Consider the following 21,351-nt stretch of genomic DNA (forward strand, 5'->3'; position numbering starts at 1 on the left):
CCGAAAAGAAGCGGCGAAATAACGTTTCAAGTTTTTATCCTTTTTTTTGTTGTTGTTTTCTTTAAAAAGTTAAAGCTAGTTAGCTACAATAATCTTCAAAACAAAACTTTTTTTTTTATTTAGATTTCTTATTTTGTAATTCAAGAAATACCAAATCGGTGGATAAATAAGGGAAACCCCGGATTATCCGGATTATAATCTAGGGTGTCGCCCGGATTTCGCGTCGGATCAGTCGGTTGGACAGCGGCCGCCCCCGCCCCCTCCTCCCCCCGCCGGGAGCGTCCGTCCCCGCGGACACGGAGCACCACCGCGGAGGCTCTGACCGGCTCGCTGACCCGTGACCCCCCCCCGCTCTCCCCCGGTGATGCCTCCGCCCCCCCGGAGCCTCTTACCGGAGACACCTCGGACCCCCGCGGCGAGATCTTCCTGACCCGAGCCCGGAGATGGACCGCCGGTTCCGGTGGGAGCTGAGCGGTTAAGCCGGGGAGCCATGCTGCGCCTCCTCCCGGGGCTGCTGTGCCTGTGGCTGGGCGGCGAGGCCGCGGCCCTCCCGCTGCGGGAACCGTCGACCGGGACCGAGCCGTGGCGTAAAAACGCTTTACGCGCGGAGGAGGAGCCGCCGTGGGCCGGAGGCAACGGGTCCGAGGAGCGGCTCCGCGCAGCCGGTGGATCCGGGCGCAGGGCGCGGCGCAGCGGGGAGCCCGCCGCGCCCCTCGCCCTCAACGGCAGCGACTACGCGGGGGAAGCGGAGGAGGACTTCCCGGCGCCGGATCTCGACGGCGGGCCGCCGTTCCAGCCGCCGCCGCCGCGGCGCCGGACCGTGAGGAACCCCTTCTACCCGCTGACCGCGGAGGCCTACGGTGCCTGCGCCGTGCTGGCCGCCGGTGCCGTGATCTTCGCCGTGGGCATCGCGGGAAACGTGGCGCTGATGTGCCTCGTTTGCCACAGCTACGACATGCGCAGCGTGTCCCACTCGCTCCTCGCAAATCTCGCGCTGTGGGATCTCGCCGTGGTCTTCTTCTGCCTGCCCCTCGTGGTTTTCCACGCACTCACCAAGGACTGGCTGCTCGGCGAGTTCTCCTGCAAGATCGTCCCCTATCTGGAGGTGAGCGCGGTGGCGTGCGTGAGTGCGTGCATGCGCGTGCACGAGGTCATCCGCAACACGACCTCCACCTGTCGGATCATTTGAGGCTCAGGAGGCATTCATGCTCTGGGTCTGTGGAGGGTCAGGAGGGATGGAAGGTGACGGAGGGATGGATGGAGAAATGGAAGATGAAAGAGGGATGGAGGAGGGATGGAAGATTAAAGAGGGATGGAAGGTGAAGGACAGATGGATGGTTATTGGGTGATGGAGGGAGAGACAAGATGGAAGATGAAAGAGGGATGGATGGAGAGACTGAAGATGGAGAGATGGAAGGTGAAGGAGAGATGGATGGAGAAATGGAAGATGAAAGAGGGATGGAGGAGGGATGGAAGATTAAAGAGGGATGGAAGGGGAAGGACAGATGGATGGTTATTGGGTGATGGAGGGAGAGACAGAAGATGGAAGATGAAAGAGGGATGGATGGAGAGATGGAAGGCGAAGGAGGGATGGATGGTTGTGGAGTGAAGGAGGGAGAAATGGATGGAGAAATTGAAAATGAAAGAGGGATGGAGGGAGAGATGGAAGATGAAAGAGGGATGGAGGGAAAGATGGAAGGTGAAAGAGAGATGGATGGTCATGGAGAGATGGATGGAGAGATTGGACATGAAAGAGGGATGGAGGGAGAGATGGAGGGGAGATGGTAGGTGGTGGAGAGATGGGTTCTCATGGAGGGATGGAAGATGAAAGAGATGGAGGGAGCGATGGAGGAAGAAAGTGATGAAGAGGTTGAGAGACGGGTGACAGAAATGGAGCATGAGGGGAGAATGATGGAGAGATGGAGGGAGAAGGATGGAGAGATGGAGGGAGAGGGATGGAGAGATAGCGAGAGATGGAGTGTGAGGGGAGATTGAGTGATTGGAGAAAGATGGAAAGATTCACCATGACCTGGATGACTGACAACCTCCATAGACATGTTGATGCAGGATGATGGAGAAAAGGTGTGATGGAGAGACTGAGAGGAGGACGATGGGAGAAATATGGCGGGCGATGGAGGGATGGAGAGCGGAGGGGAAAATGATGGAGAGATGGAGGGTGAAGAAGAGATGGAGGCAGCCCTCCGCTCCGAGAATCAGACCTCTGTTAGGAACAAACAGACCTCTGTTAAATCACTGCTTTTCTCAATGGAGTTCTGAAATGACACACACACACACACACACACATCTGAATAATCCAAACACACACTCACAAATCTGAATAATTCAAACACACACACACATTCTGATCATAAAACCAATTTCTGCAGGAAAGTGCAATTTAAATAAGTGTAAAAAGTTGAATAAACGTGTCGTTGGAAATGAAACTGAAAATTGATTGGACTGAGTCTAGACCAGACTGGGATTAACTGGTGGGCTGAGACTCAGATTAGAGACAGTACACACACACACACACACACACACACGCACACACACACACACACACTCACACACACAAAGAAAAAACATCTACTGGATATGTACCTGTAACATCCCTATAATATCAATGTAATCAGAAGGATACATAAATAATATATAATAATAATAATATATTTACCAGCATTGACGATACTAAACGCGTTAAGATTATTCAAATAAAACTATTACAGCCTAGAACTGGTAGCAAAGATCATTCTATCTTACATGACCTCTGACCTGCTCTGGGTGTGTTGGATGTCTAAAAAGTTGTTTACGGTCTCTAAGCTTCTTAGCGGCTCCTCCTTTGTCCCAGCCTGACCTAGTTGACACCAGCCGATGAACGTGACTCCGCCCCCGTTTCTGCTTTTTGCTGTTTGAGGATTCTTTCAAATGCCAATGCAGAGTCATAACAGTGTTGTTACATAGTTGTTACAGAGACGTTACATAGTTGTTACAGCGGTCGTACGTTGTAACAAATGCATGGCAAACTGGTTACAGAGACGTTACAAGTGTATTAGAGAGGCTACAGGTTTGTGAGGGAGATATTACATAGTTGTCACAGACTAATTGTAAAGTTGTTACAAAGACGTTATATGCTTTTAACAGATGATACTTAGTTGTTACAGATGTGTTCCTACAGGTACATGACGAAATTCTTTTAGAGATGTTAAATCGTGGAGACGGATATCTAACAGTTATTACAGCGATGTTATGTGGTTTTGACAGAGATGTCATAGAGCTATAACATAATTGTTACAGAGATTTAACAGGTTTGTTACAAAGATTACATAGTTGTTACATAGATATTACATAGTTTTTACATAGATGTACATAGTTGATAGAGTTATTACATAGATGTTAAAGAGATTTAACAGGCTTGTTACAAAGATGTTACATAGTTGTTACATAGATATTACATAGTTACTACATAGTTGATATAGAGTTATTACATAGTTGTTACAAAGATGTTACATAGTTATTACAGAGATTTAACAGGTTTGTTACAAAGATGTTACATAGTCGTTACATAGTTGTTACATAGATGTGCATAGTTGTTACAAAGATGTTACATAGTTGTTACAGATGCATGACACAGTTGTAACAGAGATGTTACATAATTGGAACAGAGGCGCTATGTAGTTGGTACAGATGAATTGCAAAATTACATTGTTGTAACATCGTAGAGTTCTGAGTTCAGAACTGAAGAAGCCTCTCGGATGAGAGGTGAAGAAATTCAAGTCCAGTTGCCACGACGAGAACAGTTTGACAAGAAGATTGAGAGTTGCCATAGAGACTAATTACGGTTCCAATTTGTGAAAACAAAATATGTGGAATGAGCAAAGAGCTAGCAGAACATGATGACATTGTTTATGTCGCAGACCAAACATGGCTGCCTGTCGTTCTGGTTGACCATGTTTGCGTTTCCTCCTCGTGCGTCTCGACCCTCCGCGGTCGACGTCCTGTCCGTCCCGTTAAAAACCCGGAGATGTGAAGGAGTGTTTGTCTTCCTCTACCCTCAAGGTGGCGTCGCTCGGGGTCACGACCTTCACGCTGTGCGCCCTCTGCATCGACCGCTTCCGCGCCGCCACCAACGTGCAGATGTACTACGAGATGATCGAGAACTGGGCGTCGACGGCGGCCAAGCTGGCGGTGATCTGGGTGGGCGCCCTGCTGCTGGCGTTGCCCGAGCTGCTGATCCGCCAGCTGGTCACGGAGGACGACGAGCCGCCGGGCGTGGCGCCGTGCGAGCGCTGCGTCACCCGCATCTCCACGTCGCTCCCGGACACGCTGTACGTCCTGGGGCTGACCTACGACGGCGCCCGGCTCTGGTGGTACTTCGGCTGCTACTTCTGCCTGCCCACGCTCTTCACCATCTGCAGCTCGCTGGTCACGGCCCGCAAGATCCACAGCGCCGAGCGCGCCGGCGTGCGCACCGCCAAGAAGCAGATCCAGCTGGAGAGCCAGATGAACTGCGCCGTGGTGGCGCTGGCCATCCTCTACGGCTTCTGCACCATCCCGGAGAACATCTGCAACATCATCAGCACCTACATGGCCGCCAGCGTCCCGCGGAGGACGCTGGAGATCCTGCAGCTGCTCAGCCAGCTGCTGCTCTTCTGCAAGTCGGCGGCGGCGCCGGTGCTGCTCTTCTTCCTCTGCCGACCGTTCGCCCGCGCCTTCCTCGACTGCTGCTGCTGCTGCTGTGACGAGTGCGGCCCGTCGCGTTCGCCCGCCGACGCCGACGACGACGACGGCGCCGCCGAGCTGGAGCTGGAGCTGTCACCCTTCAGCACCATTTCCCGCGAGGCGTCCACCTCCTACGCCGTGGTGGGGACGCACTGCTGAGAGGAACCTTCTCACCCGCAGAACTCTAGATGGGACTCTAGATCCTGAATTCACTCGTCAGTAATTCCTCTCAGCCGTACTTTTTGTTAGTTGGAAGAAGAAGAGGAAGTGACGTCGTCAGACGATGTCTTTAGAGGAACCCGGCTAATTAGCTGTGAAGAGCAAACGAACACGATCTCTAGTTAGCTTAGTTAGCTGTGATGAGTTCAACGTGGAACCCGGCGGGGAGATTTCCGATCTCATCGCATTTTAATCGTTACGACTTCTCAGAACGGGTGTTCCTTCGCTGACCCCCAGAGGGCGCTCGCTCACCTGCAGAAGCTCCCGATTGCCGCAAACTTTGGTGCACAACAGTCCCACAATGTGATTCATTCAAGATTCAACGGACGGCGATCAGTGGTAACCGTTAGCCTGTTTTGTCCAAAGTCACCAATCGGGTGATTGGATACCATCGAGAAACTCCAAAAAGACGTGATAGGACAGTAATGCTGAGGACAGAAAGTTCTCCTCAGAATAAAGATAAAAAGAACGCAATTCCCGATCTGGTATGTTTGTACACCCTGGTCGCAGTTCTGGAGAGATTGAGGAGGGTCTCCATGTTTGGGCAGGAGAACCTATTGACGTCTTTAGAAGATCTCCGCTAACTAGCTGTGAAGAACAAACAAACGCGCTGTCTAGTTAGCATAGCTAGCTGTTGTGATTTCCATATGGAACACTGCCTTCTATCGGTCGGAACTCGGTGAGGAGATTTCCGATCTTTAATTCCTATCTTGTCGTACTTTAATTGTTACGGCTTCTCAGAACGGAACGTGGGCATTCCTTTGCTAGCCACCTGATGGCGCTCGCTCGCCTGTTGGACGTTCCCAATTGCTGCGGTTTGCAAAGGAAACTTTGGAGCACAGCAGTCCAACACTATGATTCATTCAAGAGCTCGTTAGCTTAGCACAACAAATGGCGGTCTGTGGTAACTGTTAGCCCACGCCCGTCCAAAGTCACCAATTGGGTGATCAGAAACCACTTTGAAATAATGAAAGGACACAACGTAAAACGTCAGACAGCGGCTACGCGATGACAGACAGGATGTGGAGGACAGAAAGTTCATACTGAAATTAAAATAAAAAGTACGCAAAATGAAGTCGTACAAAACACGATCAGATTCTCCGATCTTGAGGGATTAAGGAGGTTCTCCATGTCTGGCAAGGAGAAGCTGGTGACATCTTTAGAAGAACTGCACTAACTAGCTGTGAAGAACAAACAAACGCGCTCTCTAGTTAGCTTAGCTAGCTGTCGTGATTTCCACATGGAACGCTGCCCCCTATCTGGCAAAATTGGACATTCCTTTGAAACCTTTGAGCGCAACAGTCTGACACTGTGATTCATTCAGGAGCCTGTTAGCTTAGCAAAACGCATAGCGGAAACTGTTAGCCTATCCCCATCCGAAGTCTCCAATCACGTGATTTTAAAACATGAAAAAAATGAAAGAATTACGCAAAACGTCCAATAGCGACAGCGCAATGACGGGCAGGATATGGAGGACAGAAAGTTCTTACCGAAATAGAAATGAAAAGGAGAACCGCCGACTCATTGGCCAGTAATTTTTCACTGCATTTCCGTTTTTTTTAGTAGAAATCCAACAAGCGTCGAAGAGGGAACGCCAGCCGGCTTCACGCCCGTTTTGCCGACGACCCCCTGATGTTCCCAGGGTTTCGGTGCAGAGCAGCGGTTCTTCCGCACCTTGATGGATCCCGTTCTGGTTCCTCAATGTTATTGTTCTGTTTTCTAGATCACAAGAGGAAAAAAAAAAAACACTTTCATTAAAAAGAGATATTTTGAAAAGGGTTTTGTGTGTTTTCTTCAAGAAATCAGAAATGCTTTATTCGTCAAGTAATTTTGCAACGACAAAGAATTTGCTTTGGTTGACGTTGCTGAACAGACAACATGTAACAGGCATCATGTCTGGTTTATTACAATTTCCACACAGAACGAAGGAACATTTGCATCAGGTAAGGTAGCATTCAGGATTTTTTTGGTTTGTTTATGCAGATAAAAACACTTTTAAAATTGGTTTGTTCGATCTTCCAGACCGATTGATGCGGGAGCCAATGAGCCGGCTTCGGGGGGAAGGACCCGCCCACTTTTTTTCTCCGTTCCCGACACGTGAGTCACGAATATCCCAGCTGGCTTAACGCGAGGGTTCGGCTGTCAATCACGATTGTCCTTTAAGGTAGTGCGGTTTAGCTAATGAACAAACATGCTAACATCTTTAGCTCACAAACGGGGATTGGAGCTGTTTTGACACATTCTGCAATTTTGCATCAGACGGCGACATCGGAGCATCTTGATTTCTTTAAAAAAATGGGCGGAACACTAGAACTTAGCTTAGCACCGACCATCTTGGTATCTGATGCTAACTTTACTCCAAAAAACAAAGAATTAGCTGAACCAGCAGCAAGGGTTCACGTCCTAACAGTTTCTTTTGAAGGAACCGAAGAAGAAAAAACAAACTTTTTTTTTTTTGCTGCGTCATGATTGGCCCAACTCGTCACTCAGCCTCCGGAGGACACAGCGCCATTGTCCTCGCCCGCCATCGTCATGACAACAAAGGGAAAGGGGGGGGCGGGGGAGATGAACGGAGGCCTCAGTGTTCCGGGGCCGAGGCTTGCCGGTTCGTAGACGCCGTCGCTGATGGGTTCTGGCGTGAAGCGGAAAATTCTGGCACCCGAACAAAACCTCCTGTTGACAACGGGGGTTAGGGAGGGGGAAGTGAGGTTCCCCGTTTATCACCGAGGGAGGGGGGATCCCGGGGGGCCGGCGGAACCCCAAGCGCCAGCCAATGGCGCCCTTCAAAATTTAAAGTCTTCCCTGAATACAGCCTCTGCTATTTTAGTCTAGTCAAATAAGTTTGTACTAAGGAGTTAAAAAAGATAAAATTTAAAAAATCATATATATAAAAAAAAATATTATTTTTTTATTAATTATTTTTTCAATTTATTTTCAAATTTTTTTTCAGTTTCTTTATATATCGGCTGAGTTGTTTTAGCACATTAAATAAGTGAAATAGTAAAACAAAGATATAACAGTAACGAAGTCTGAAAATGGGATTAAAAGAGGGCTTGTTTTATTTTTGTTTCTTGTTTTTCTTACTTTGACCCCAAATAATTTTAGGTATGTATACAGTTATATATATTCATACATGTACAGTACTGTGTGACATTTCCCTCTGAAATAGATTGAAACATTATTATTCCAGTCCTTGATTTCGGTTCAGCGTCTTCAAATGAGAAACAAATACTTAATAAATAAAAATATTTAAAGATAGCTATATATAATAAAACGCAACGCAAAGAAATAAACTGATTTTCTTTAGTGTATTTACTGACAAAGACGCTGGGTGCCACTAAACCTAGCCGCTAGACACTCAATGCTAAAATGTGTAGCTAAATTCAACTAGCACACTATGCTAAACTTTATCGTTAAAGTAGCCACGGAAGGCGGCGCACCTTTAAACGCCACTTCACGTACAGATACAGATATATCAAAATTGTCAACATTTATACTTATTGGATAATAATATTACATTACATTACTTTCATTTGAGACTTTTATCCAAATCAACTTACAAGAAGTGCAATTCAGAAAATAGTAACGATGTAATAAGTGTGCATGTGCACGTCAAGCCACGGCTTCTCCCACATTCTGCTCACCAAACAGGAAACACCCAATAACTGCTGGCATATGACGCCACTGGGTTTTGTCAAAAAAAGTCTGTGTTTTTGTTTTCCGTGGCGCCGACCAGGGATGCAACATTGTTTTATGTGTGTGTGTGTGTGTGTGTGTGTGTGTGTGTGTGTGTGTGTGTGTGTGTGTGTGTGGATGTTTGGGGTGAGTCGGGGGCGTCATAATGTGCGACCGCTTTGACATTCCTGTCCATTGGCCCGTCCCGTCTCGCGCCCCCGGCAGCGCGTTTGGCCGCTTTGTGAGCGAGCAAAGCTCCAGTAATTAGACGGGGCCCATTCATCTGGGGGCCACACAAAGGAGCCCGGCTAAGCGGATGAAACCCCACCACCACCGCCGCCGCCACACACACCCCACACACCCCCCCTCTCCCCGGGGGGGACCCAGCACCGGTCTGGCACCCAGGTCTGGTCGGTTTCTATGGCAACTTTTTTTTTTCCTTAATATCAGCAGGTCCTCCTTGTTATTTATGCGGAATTAAAATATTTACTTGGAAAAAAAAATCCAGATTAAATACTACAATGCTTCATTTAAAACCTGGAGTACTGGCTGTTAGTACTCTCGAAGTACTTTCAGTAGTATTTCTATCTTCTATCTAACTTACTTGGAAATATCTTGAAAAGAAAACGAATGAATGAATGAATCTGAAGTTGTTGTTGGGGTCATGTGACAGGAAGTGACCCCCCCCCCAGGCAGCATTGGTCGTTACATCACTTGTTTGCTAGGAAAATAAATGGTTCGTGCTGGATAGGAACCCCCCCAGGACCCCCCCCCCACCCCCACCAATTCATTAATTCGATTGTTTGATTGATTGATAAGCTCGTGCCGAAAACATCTTTGCGACCAATTGGGGTTAATGATGAGGGCAGGGAGGGGAAGGGGTGGTTGGGGGGTGCAGTTGTACCCCAAGTTCCCCTGTGAAAGACCCCCTGCACCACAACCCCGACAGGCCGGGGCTGGCAGAGCAGCGGCCAGCAGATTCTTTAATTGTGCTCATCCCTGACAGTAATAATAACTGGAGTGGAGCCTCAGTATGTGTGTGAATGTGGTTTGTGTGTGTGTGTGTGTGTGTGTGTGTGTGTGTGTGTGTGTGTGTGTGTGTGTGTGTGTGTGCGTGGAGGGGGCTGTCAGTGACCTAGAAATGTTGCTGATCCATGACAATTGAGACGGCTCAGGACAATGGCGCTTCTATTCCCCGCCTCTGTCTGGGGGCGGAGCCAGGAAGGGGAGGAGTCAAACCGGATCAGATCGGACCGGATCAGACCGAAATGGACCGGATCAGACCGGATCAGAACGGACCGGAACAGAATCCGGACCAGTTTCTTCCTCCCGCTCTCTAAAACTCAGCCACCATCAACAAATTCTCTGCAGGTGTGAATGAGAAGGTGAATGGTTGTTTACATCAGCTTAAGCCCCGCCCCCATGCTCAGTGTGTGTTTGTGTGTGTGAGTGTGTGTTTCGGGGGCGGGGCCCATGAAATATTCATGGGGGGCACAAGGACCCGGCTGTCAGCGCTCCTGCACCAGCTGATGGTCGCACGTCCTGAATATGGATGAGAACGTTCAGGCATGAAATGTGGAATTCTGTCGCTCAGTGTTCATTGATGCCGCTGCACAATGAGACGTGTGTGTGTGTGTGTGGGGGGGGGGGGGAAATGTGAGGATGGACACACACAACCACACTCTGTTTATTAGTGCTATATAATTATTTGTTAAACTTGACCAAAACAATGTTTCTCATTTAGATTCAGCTTTCACTTCTTCCTGTTTTATTTTGAAGGAAACCGGAAGTAGCTGTTTTAAAAAAAAAAAAAATACAATGATTTCCTGGATGATGTTGTTTGAGTTTTTCAGTCTAAAAGGTTTAACAAACACAATGTTTGTCAAACATTTAATAAACATTTATTTCTTTTATTTATATTATATGTATTATATAGGCTTAGTCGGAGAGGCAAGGGGGCGGGGCTTAACCTGGAGGGCTCAGCTGTCAATCATTCAACTCGTCACCCTCTCATTCACACCTGTGGATACTTTGACGTCTTCCAGCCAAGAACCAAAGCGTGGGTAAGTACATTTTAATGAGTTAATTCAGATATTACCGAAACATCTAACTCTCTAGTGCTTATTACAGCTTTATGACATATTATTAAGATTTTCTTAATGAAGGTGGAGGGAAATCGGAGGCTCCGTCAGCCGTCCAGGGTGTGGCGTGTCTGCAGCCCCTGGAAGGCTGTCCTGACTTGAATTGAGCTCTGGCTCCTCCAAGAGGAAGATGTCCTACTCTGCAACAAACCGGCAAACTCCACATCACCGGGTCGGCCTCCTGCTGCTTCTCCTGCTCCACCTGGTGGTTAAAATCAAAACCCGCTAATGGTCATTCAAATACATCGGATAGGATTTTTGGGAGGGCAGCTTTTTTCGCCGTGGTACCCACACTGTGTAGGCTTCTCCGAAGGGGGAGGCAGGAGAAGCTCTCCACAAACCAGGGAGAACATACCGCCTCGCGGTAGCAGGTATGCTACACCGAAGAACCATTACCTTCATTCCCAGCGCATGCTAGCATCGCTTGTGGCACTTGTGGTTGCGCAGTGGCAGCATCGTAGTTTATGAAGTTTATCCGAGGCGCGATTATTGCTAGTTGAAATAGCTAGTTGTTAGCCATTAATAGCTTCATTCATATAATACACACAGCCGAGTTGAGTGTCTGGGCATCTCATTAGCATCGTTAGCTTGATGTTAGCCCATAAACAGTGAAAGATGCAGAAAGAAAGATGCTAGCAGTTGATGCCCTCTGTCCACTACCCACTGTCCATTTGGTTTGATCCATCTTTAATAGTCCAGAAATAAACAAAACAAAGAATGCTAAATGCTATCAAACAAGGCGAGACAGAGAAGACCAGCTAGCAGGTGAAGCGCCGGTCGTCCGGGAGCTCGCCCCCTGGACGTCACCGCATCCTCGACGATGTTAAGCGTAAGTGCCGACCTGCACGGCACCTCGCTGAAGCACATGCAGTCAAAGCGGGCGTCAAACCAGCTGACGTCCTCCTGCGACAGGCGGCCGTCGACGGTTAGCGGGCCGCCACGGTGCCGTTGCAGGATCCTGTAGCGCCGGGGGTCGAGGTGGAGGAAGACTTCGTCGTCCCAGCGCTTCCTCACGCAGCGGCCCCGGCCCTGGCAGAGCGCCTCGCCGCAGAGCTTGCTCGCGGTGGAGACGTTGAGGATATATGGGTTCATGACCTCCACCAGGTGACGGCGAGCATCGAAGCAGGAGTCCTGCGGATCCACGGAGATCCGTCAGTGGAGAACATTCGGAAGCTAAATTTTCCTGTTTTCTCCTGCAACACTGGAGCTGCATGAATCTTGGAGCTACTTAGAAGGTCGGTTGTTCATACGTAGCTGGATTTTAGCATGCTACTGTTCTTGGCTGAGCCTCAGAGCTTTGGTTAGTGCTATGTACAGTGTGTACATATGTATGTATGTCTGACCTCTGGTGGGGTTAGCATTTGGTAACCATTGACATTTGTGTCCAGTCAGGATTAGCTCTGTGTTAGCAACAGTCATGTAGTTAGCTGAAACTGAGGGCTTGGTGTTAATTATGTTGCATTAACATTGCATTATAGTCATTCAATATCAGGTATCTTTAATGTGCTAGCATACTACTGTAATGTTAGTTCATTACACAGTTTAACTCACTTTAGATGGTAATAATAATCTAAGGTATGATAACAGACTAACCCATTCATTTTTTTTCCCCTGCAGTTTTTTAACACACAGTTTTGTTTTTCCTGCCCCCCTAAAGTCAGCAGTAACACAAGTAACAGTACCTCTGACTCCGTGACATTCATGTCCCCCCAGGAAACGACACCAGCGGCACCGAGGGCAGCAGCTTCTCCGATGGTACTGACCAAGTCTTGCTGAGAAAGGTTTGGAGGGGAAGAAGAAATTGATGGTATATTTGCATTGTTAGCTTGTCCAGAATGCACTACAATCACTAAAGACTGTAAGAGGCTAAAAGTTAGCCTTCCAGGTCCAGTTCCACCCATTCATTCCTTTCTTGAACGCCAGGCCCATCGGCACCAGTCAAAGACCCCAACTGGAGGTTCCATCGTCCTGACTGGTTGGTCAGCTTCAAATCAGTTTATGATGGGATGATCTGGCACCTTCTAATCGGTTTCACATCAGCAGTGGACCAAGAACCAGTGAGAGACCAGACCAATTGGTACTGTGATACCAGGCTTCTGAGAGGGGGGTTCTCCAATGTTTAGACTCATCAATAGCTGAGTTGGAACCTTTCTTTATATGTACTAGGAAGGTATTATGCAGTGAACCCCTGAATTGTGGTCTGTATTCTCATGAAAATGACATTTTGTAATGAAGGCTGAAGGGTTAAAAGTGGATCCTGACCTCTGACATGTAGTCATCTGTGCTGTCCTTGTAGACGGGCCGGATGTAGGCATAGACGGGGATGGAGTAGGAGCTGTTGAGGAGCATCGACACCCTGAGGGCCTCCCGGATTCGGTGGCGGACGAACAGCCGCGCCTGCGGGGAATCTTTGAGCACCAGCTCCAGGTAGATGGATGGATAGAGGGCGGTGGTTTCCTTCCAGAGCCACAGAAGCTCATCGTTGCGTTGCTTCTCGATGGAGGGACATTCCCCGGTGAAGCCCTCCATGTCCTGGTTGTAGTCGTAGTTGTAGCAGTCGGGGTACAAGTAGTAGCCCCAGAGTCTGTTGGGCCTCAGTCTCTTCCCGATGCCGATGGAGCGCAGAAAGTACTTCTTGGCTGCGCGCTCGAACCCGATCTTTGCTCGCACTTGTACCTCATTGTCTGACAGCGTGGTGTTCTTCTTCTTGACCTTCTCAATAGACATTTGTCGGTAGATATCTTTGCTGCCCCAGTTTCGGGCCCACTGCGGCCGCCATTCCTCAAAGTCAAGCACGGCGAGGCCCGGCTGGTCATGGGGAATATAGTACTCGATGTCGTCCTCGGCTTCCTCGCGGTGCTCCTGCAGGTCCACCAGCTGCGGCAGCCCGTCCTCAAAGGCCTCGCCGGTGTCTTCGTCCACGTAGGGGAAGATGCCGAAGCGGTCGATGTAGAAAATGGAGATGGTTTGGTTGGTGGCCGTTTTCAGTGTGCTGCTGACAAAGTGGAAGTGGGAGAGGTCGAGGGGGATGCCAAAGCGGATGTCGCAGAGCTCTGTCGGGGCGTTCCACATGAAGAGGAACGGGGGGCTAGGCTCTAAAGGCGGGTCAGTCCTCAGTATGGCCCCACCTGGGGACAGCAGGGCTACCATGAAGACGCTGAGAAGTTGCCGTTTTACTGACTGCATCATGAAGCAGTACATTCATCTGCAGGGAAGGAAAGGCAATGGTACAATTTGTAAATAATGTCCCCCCCAAAGTCACAAAAAATATTGGTGCAGTCCAATTCCCTGGCATAAAGTAGTTGATGGAGCTTAGAGAAAGGTGCTATCTGTCTGGATGTAAACGGGACGTACATCTGTGCCCCAAAACTCATTCGTCCAAAAACATCCCTGCGTCACACAGCTGGGCCAGTCGTTCCCAAAGTTATATACAGTTATCTACAGAGTGACAAAATGTTATCTACACTTATATACAGCCAAGAAATGATTTCAGTTTTATCCGCTTATTAGCTTAAGTAGGTTTTAGCTGTGCTAAGGAACCACACAGGGGCCAAGACAGCATCACACCCAGTAGACAAAACAGATGAATGTACAATATAAAATTAAATTAAGATTTTTATATGATTGAAAAAAATTTAGAAAAAAAAGATTAAATCAAAAACTTCCAAGGTAGCCATTTTTCCATCATTTAAATATTCAAATAAATATCAGGATTTTTTTTTTCCACTTCCTAGTACTTCAAAACCAGATCATGGTCTGAGTGCCGGCGAGTAAAAAGCCGACACCCAATAAGCCCTTCGGATGTTTCCTCAGACACCGCTGTCAGTCTTGGAGTCATCAATCCTCCAGCGACGCCTCAAAGTCAGCTTTTAATTTTATAGAGTCGTCATCCACCTGCTCCGCCAGCATGCCTCCGACCAACTTTTATGGACGTTTTTACGAGGCGACTACAGGGTGTCACGTCAAATCCCCGACCCTGTTAACAGACCCTGGGAAAAAAGTAATTGATACATGATCTACCTGCTCCAGTGGCGTGAGGGTTCCAGACTGCACCCTGTCCTCAAATCCTCATCTGGTAACTGGATCGTCTCCGGATGACTTCCTCCGCACCGGCAGCTGTGGAGGCTGCTTCCGCTAGCGCTTGTGTAAACTTGCTGAGCGGTCTGAAGCCCGGAGGTGTTTGTCATTTCCTGTTCATCAAGCTGATCCCCGGGTTCTTCCAGGTGGAGAACCAGACCCGCCCTCTCCTGCCCCAGGAGCCTTTCGTCCCAGGAAGCCCGTGCGATGAGGGCGATGTGTGGACGGCGAGCGGCCAGCTGTCCGGACACGCGGGGGAATGCAAAAGTCGGTTTCAGGCCTTGGATTGCGTCACCCCAAATTGGTTTGGACTCCATTGTAGACCCGCTGCCGGTGTCAGATCCCAACGGGAAGACGGGCATTTTTGTGAGCAAAGTCACCAACAGGGTTCTTTGTTGAGATGGTGGAATCCATTCAGGCCGCTCCCCAGCTGGTCCTCCATCCGCCCAATCGGAAGACACCTGTTATTGTTGCTATGCTTTTAACGGCAGAAGAAAGCTGCATTTATGAACGATGGCGACTTGCGCCATGTTCACCAGGTATGTTCTACGGGATCTTCATTGTGCAATGACGGGTTTGAGTCCCCTGTATACCCGAGTGCCAAACTGGGACTTTTGCCAAACGGCTTTACAGAAAACAAGCCGCGCCAAACGACTCAGGCCAGTGTCTGGCGGTTTCAGGACGGGCGGTTTGGAAACGGAAAGCACTTGTTCGAACTTGAAATGGACTCAAAGAGCAAAAATATGAACAAGAGGAAAACATGAATAAGTGAATTCCTCCATTGGCACCTCCTGCAGGTGAAGGCGTGGAAGGAAGATTTATCTACGCACCTCGAGCAGAAGTCAAGCCGGAATCGGCTGTGCGTGATTCATCTGTCCTGAGGTTTCTCGTCCTGAGGTTTGTGATGCTTCGCAGGAATTTTGTCAGACTCTGTCGTAAATCAAAGACGTGTTCACCCGAATTAACTTCTGCATTGATGACACGATGTTCTTAACTCGCTCCCTGCTGCGGAAGCTTCAGGGACATAAAGTTCTTGCTGTCCACCAGACACTGCAGGTCAGAGGTCAGCCTGGTTCTGATCCACTGGTGGACCTCAGGAACAGGGTATTGATCTGATATCAGCGGATTCTTTGGAACATGTAGAACAGAGGTGCCCAATACGTCAATCACGATCCCAAGGGTAGTGTGGATAAGCCGCATGGTATTGAAAAAGTAGACGTCAGCCTGTCATGCGTGCTCACTGGGAAATTTGTACAGAGCAGCCAGTTTGACATCTGCCCTTTTCTGACACATGGGTCACCGTGCATGTGCATACAACTGCGCAAAGTACTGCAAAATTCTAGCAAGCTAGAAAGATACCTAGTTATTCTCCAATGTATTTCTTTTAAACTTAAGACAAGTTATTAAAATGACTGGGGGGAGCTGGACCAAGTAAGAAGCCTAAAACTTACCACTTCCATAGGGAGTGGGAGGAAGACTTTTTTTTCACCATAACAAAAAAAGGAAATGTGGAGCGGCATTTTTGGACTGTTCATAAAAACTACGACACCGGCTTCCCTCCGAAAAGCAAGCTGAGGAAGAGAAAGGTGAAGGAACTAAAATCACAGTTGTCCACTTATTTATGCAAGTCAGCCTTTTCCCACATAAAGATCATTAAGTCCAAATATCGTTCTCCCATGACTGATGATCATTTGGAAGTGAGTTTGAGGCTTGCTAGCAGTAGCTGCTGTCCCGACTATACATCCCTTCATTGCAAGTCATCAGAGTAAGGTGATGACACAAAAAAGTTACTGTTGTATTGTGCAATATGGGTTCATGCAATTATGCAAGGCACACCAATATATTGTACTTACAAAGAATTCTCAATATACTTATAAAAAAAAAAAAGATGTTTTGCATATAGTAGGTAGATCATTTTAATTTAGCTCTCACATGCTGAAAAGGGGTGCACCCCTGGTCTAGAACATTTTCTTGCAAAGGTTTCCCAGGGCTCAATTGCCATATATATCTATATATATATATATATATATATATATATATACTGCATGTATATACATATATATGTATATATATGTATATATATGTGTGTGTGTATATATGTATACGGGCCTCCCCCCCTCCTGACCACCGGATATGCATTTATACTTTTCTCATTTTTGACGAGAATCAGTTAATTTTTTTTTTTCTGATTTTTTTTTTTTTTTTATGAATTGCTGCGTTTTATATATATATATATGTGTGTGTGTGTGTGTGTGTGTGTGTGTGTGTGTGTGTGTGTGTGTGTGTGTGTGGCGCCCCCTGCAGGATGATAGCATTCACTACACCCCACACTTGTTGAGGTCACCTTCAGGAGACGAGGTCGGCAGTGGGGTCTCCATCACTTCACTTTACATCACTGTTTCTACGCAGTAGCGATACACCAAAGAACTTCCTGGTACTGGAGTTCAATGTTACATACAGCAGCTTCAGGCTGGGTGGACGTTAGCATCACGCGACTACTGGAACCTACCCGGGGTCTGCCTGCTAAGCTAAGCTAGGCTAACCAGCTACATCACTGGCCTTGCTGAATATCCTGAGGTCAATGATGTTGAAGGAGGCAAAAAAAAGAAGCAGCAAAATGGGTCGGATATTGATGTATTTATTGATAATTAGAGATATTTGTATTTGTATTATACAAATATTATTGTATAGTATAATATATAACAAGGCAGACTTCAGTGGACATGTTGGTGCAGGCAAAAAAGGTGATGAAGAAGTGATGGGCAGGTTTGGTATCTAGGATAGGAACACAGAGGGACAGATGGTGGTAGATTTTGCAAAAAGGATGGAAATAGATGGATACTTTTTTAGAGAAAAGGTAAGAACATAGGGTAACTTGTTGGAGCATGCAGGTAGACTACATCTTGTAAAGAGGTGGTGGGTGAGCATGTAGCCAGACGGCCTAGGATGGTGGTTTGTGGGATGGCTCTGGTGACAAGGAAGATAAAGAAGACAAAGGCAAAGCAGTGGACAAAGTGGTGGAAACTGAAAAGGGAGGAGTGTTGTATGGTTTTGGGGAGGAGCCAAGAAAGGCTCTGAGTGGTCAGGGAGTGTCTCTAGATGACTGCACAGCTATAGCTAATGTGATCAGGGAGACAGGTAGGAGAGTGCTTGGTGAGTTGTCCGGAAGGAAAGTAGATAAGGTGACTTGGTGGTGGAATGAGGAAGTGCAGGAGGACTGAGGGGACTGAAGAGAGCATACTTGAAATGCAGCGCAAGGTCAAGGGAGAGGTGGCAAGGGTCAAACAATGAGCGTAAGATGACCTGTTTGCTAGGTTGGACAGTACAGATGGAGAGAGGGATTTATACAGGTTGGCAAAACAGAGAGATGGACAGGATGTACAGGTGATGAAGAATAGAGAGGGAAATGTATTGCCAGGTGCCAGAAAGATTGATGGGAATATGGAAAGAGAGAGCTGATGAATGAAGCAAATGAACGAGAGCGGAGGGTAGAAGATGTGGCTATTGTGGACCACAAAGTACAAAAGATTATTTCCAGATTTTTTTTCAAGTTATCCCTGTCAATTTGGAAGTACATCCTGTACCCTGACATCAGATTCAGGTGAGCTTGATGGCGGCGGCGGCGGCCTGGCAACTTCACACGCACCCCGCCCGGTGTAGCACTGGCAGGTGAAGTTCTCCACCCAGGCGCGGAGGTCGTCGGCAGAGGGGGAACCTGATAGCGCGTATTTTCCGCCAACGCGCTGGATTGTGAAGCGGCTGGGGTTCAGGTGCAGGTAGTGGGGGGAGTTGTAGTTCCTCCTGACACAGCGGCCCCTACCCCGGCAGAGAAAGTTGCTGCAGAGCGCTGCTGCCATCGTCACGTTGGCGATGTAGGGGTTGAAGGTGGAGGTCAGGTACTTCGAAAGGGACCGACAAGACTTCTGGGGAGAGGAGTCAAACGTCAAAGATCTGTCTCCACTCCCACATCTTATCATCACTCCATCACCTCCAGCTGTCTCAGATAGAGAACTTTCTTTCCCCATTCAAAAGGGAAGTTGAAACCACGATCTGCACTGCTCAGACATGTTGCCATGTCAACCTAGGCACTCGGAGTGACCAAGGCGTTTTTTTCTTCTCTTTTTTTTAAAGTGAGGAGGAGAAGCTTGGTCACCTGGTGGCGGAAGTCCTCCGAAGCTCCCCACACCACCACCCCCGCAGCACCCAGCGCAGCTGACTCCCCTATAGAGCTCACCAAGTCCCCCTGAAGTGAACACACACATGCACAAACACACAAAATATGACAAGCAGTTCTACAGGTCAGAGGTCAGAAGGTCCAAATTCCAGGTTAAACCCCGCCTTCTCCCCTCCCCTTTGGGAACCTAGGTAGGCATGAAGAGAGCCCAGTCAACCATCGGAACACAATAATGTACATTAATTCGTGCTTGGTGCTATTTGTTTTTGTAGGTTCTGATTTGCCTGAAATGTTTCTCGGAGCTAACATGCTAACATGCTAACCAACCACGAGTGTGACATTCACCAAATGCGACCGAAAAGGAATGTGTTCTCACTTCAGTGTAGAATACTCTGGTCTGGTTCCGGTACAGGGGTCTGGTGTAGAGGTAGACCGGCATGGTGTATGGCCGCTTCGGTAGGGCCGCCACCCTCATAGCCTCCTGGACGCGGTTTCGGACGAATAGCGCTGCGCTGGGCGAGTTCCTCTGGGTCAGGGGGAGGTAGGCTGAGGGGAAGAGGGCAGTGCTTTGCTCCCAAAGCCACAGCATTTGGTCATTTTGCTTCTGGGTCTTTGCCGAACACCTTCCAGTGTAGCCCGGCTTCTCCCAGTCATAGTTGTAGCAGTTCGGGAACAGGTAGAACCCCCAGTGGCGATTCGGACGCTCGCTAATCCCGAGGTGGAGAGTCTTCTTCATGAAGCGGCGTGCGGCCTCTTCAAATTCCACTTTCGCCAGCTTCAAGATCTTCTTAAATGAAAGAAACGGAAACTCTCTTCGGGCCCGTGCAATAGACAGCCTCTTATAAATCTGTTTGGAACTCCAGTTCCGGTCCCACAGAGGGTTCCAGGACTCCCAGTCGATGACAGCAAGGCCCGCAGAGGTATCCCCGGGGATGGAATGGTCTATCTGCTTCCGAGCTTTGGCCAGGTGCTTCCTCAGATTGCCATTCTGAGGGATTCTGCCCCCCTGGTGCCTGTGGTCAAAAGGATCGTTCTTGGGGTAGAACCCGAGATATTTCTCATAGAAGAGAGTGAGGAACTGACCGGGCACATCACCCGGGGTCGTCACCGCCTGAAAGGCTGTCATGTCCAGAGGGATGCCCAGCTCTTTACACCGCTGGGTCGGACTGTTCCAGATTACCATGAAGGGACAGTCGCTGATCAGTGGCAGCTCAGTCAGGGGCAAGGCGAGAACAGGGATTGCACATTGGAGAAAGATGGCGGTGCAGGACAGGAATGGTGGGGTCCTCATGGTGTCTCTGAAGACAACACACCAAAGGAAGTCCACTCTCTGTTAATTATGACACACTAGTCCTTTTCAAGGTTACAATCAAGGTTAAAGGTCTGAGACAGGGGTTGCAAATCGCAGATTACCATCGACAGTTACCGAAAACCAACAGGAAATATCAGACCACGTGTCCAAAAAAGGCTACTTACATGGAAAGTAGCTAAGTAGCAAATGTTTGCTAACTTGGCACTAGAACCGCAAGGGACGCATGGTGGGTTGACCACTTGATCCTAACTAGGATCCAACTTGTTTTGAAGAGACGGTTTCAATAGCGGCATCACAGATCCTGCTCCCCACAATTGTATTCATTTGGTGACTTCAAAACAACAACAACAAAAGACGAGCGGAAAATAATTCACACCTTTGTGCTGATTTGACGCCATGTCAGATGTTGAGGCATGAAACTGCAGTGCTAAAACCCAACCTTCTGGAACCGGAGTCAAGGCGCAAGAGGGGGAACGCGCGAGTGCAAAAATTAGCGGCTTAAGTTTCGCCTTCAAAAAAACAACCAAAAAACAGCGTTGATCAGGGTGTCATCGGCATGGAGGCAGATTCCGCTGCTTCTCTGTTTTCTTTTTCTTTTATGAACAAAAGAAGAAAAAGGAAAGAAAAAAGGTCCAGTCTGGAATCCCTAGTGTTTTATCTATAATTAAAAATAATTCTTGGGTTAATGTGTGGTTTAAATTTTCTCCTATTTTAAACACACTCCGACTTGGGGAATAAATTCAACCAGAATAAAGTAAATACACAATGTAACAAATGAAACATACAATTTTGTTATCAGTTCCTACCTGCAGCTTGCTCTGTCCGACTGAGAACCGTTCTGTGCTGTTGTGGAACTTCTCTATTTCTTTGGCCGCTTCCTGTCTATTAAATTTGCCTTTAACACTCTGTCCACATTATGGCCTCGAGGAATCTGCCGACTTTTTTCGGGCTGAAGATGGAGAACCGGGAAAGAAAGCGGGCAAGAGAACACGGAAAACATGGGGCGAACCAGGAGAACGTGGAGAACCCACACA

At 48.1% G+C, this 21,351-nt stretch overlaps 3 protein-coding genes and 1 pseudogene across 3 annotated transcripts; 2 read left to right on the forward strand and 2 right to left on the reverse strand.

Annotated features, from left to right (window-relative positions):
* The first annotated feature begins 364 nt into the window (after positions 1-364).
* On the forward strand, positions 365-5,410 carry gpr37a (G protein-coupled receptor 37a). Its single transcript, XM_086149309.1, has 2 exons — positions 365-1,105; positions 4,057-5,410. Exons 1-2 carry the CDS (start codon positions 491-493, stop codon positions 4,876-4,878), a joined length of 1,437 nt encoding a protein of 478 aa, XP_086005435.1. The 5' UTR covers positions 365-490; the 3' UTR covers positions 4,879-5,410.
* Positions 5,411-10,457: 5,047 nt separating this feature from the next.
* Positions 10,458-14,895, reverse strand: LOC147232464 (hyaluronidase sv-hya-like). The gene is made up of 4 exons (XM_086148781.1): positions 14,775-14,895; positions 13,017-13,959; positions 12,437-12,526; positions 10,458-11,885 (listed from the first exon to the last, which is right to left on the reverse strand). The coding sequence occupies exons 2-4, from the start codon at positions 13,953-13,955 to the stop codon at positions 11,475-11,477; spliced, it is 1,440 nt and encodes a 479-aa protein (XP_086004907.1). The 5' UTR covers positions 13,956-13,959; positions 14,775-14,895; the 3' UTR covers positions 10,458-11,474.
* On the forward strand, positions 11,190-11,258 carry LOC147232465 (U4 spliceosomal RNA; annotated as a pseudogene).
* A 2,648-nt stretch (positions 14,896-17,543) lies between the features above and the next one.
* Positions 17,544-20,948, reverse strand: LOC147232466 (hyaluronidase-like). Its single transcript, XM_086148782.1, has 3 exons — positions 19,382-20,948; positions 18,985-19,074; positions 17,544-18,754 (listed from the first exon to the last, which is right to left on the reverse strand). Exons 1-3 carry the CDS (start codon positions 20,294-20,296, stop codon positions 18,392-18,394), a joined length of 1,368 nt encoding a protein of 455 aa, XP_086004908.1. The 5' UTR covers positions 20,297-20,948; the 3' UTR covers positions 17,544-18,391.
* Between the last annotated feature and the right edge of the window lie 403 nt (positions 20,949-21,351).

Source organism: Fistularia commersonii, chromosome 7 (assembly GCF_037954325.1).
Source record: "Fistularia commersonii isolate RoL2024-O1a breed Wild chromosome 7, RoL_Fcom_v1.0, whole genome shotgun sequence".
In the NCBI taxonomy this organism is placed as follows: Eukaryota; Metazoa; Chordata; class Actinopteri; order Syngnathiformes; family Fistulariidae; genus Fistularia; species Fistularia commersonii.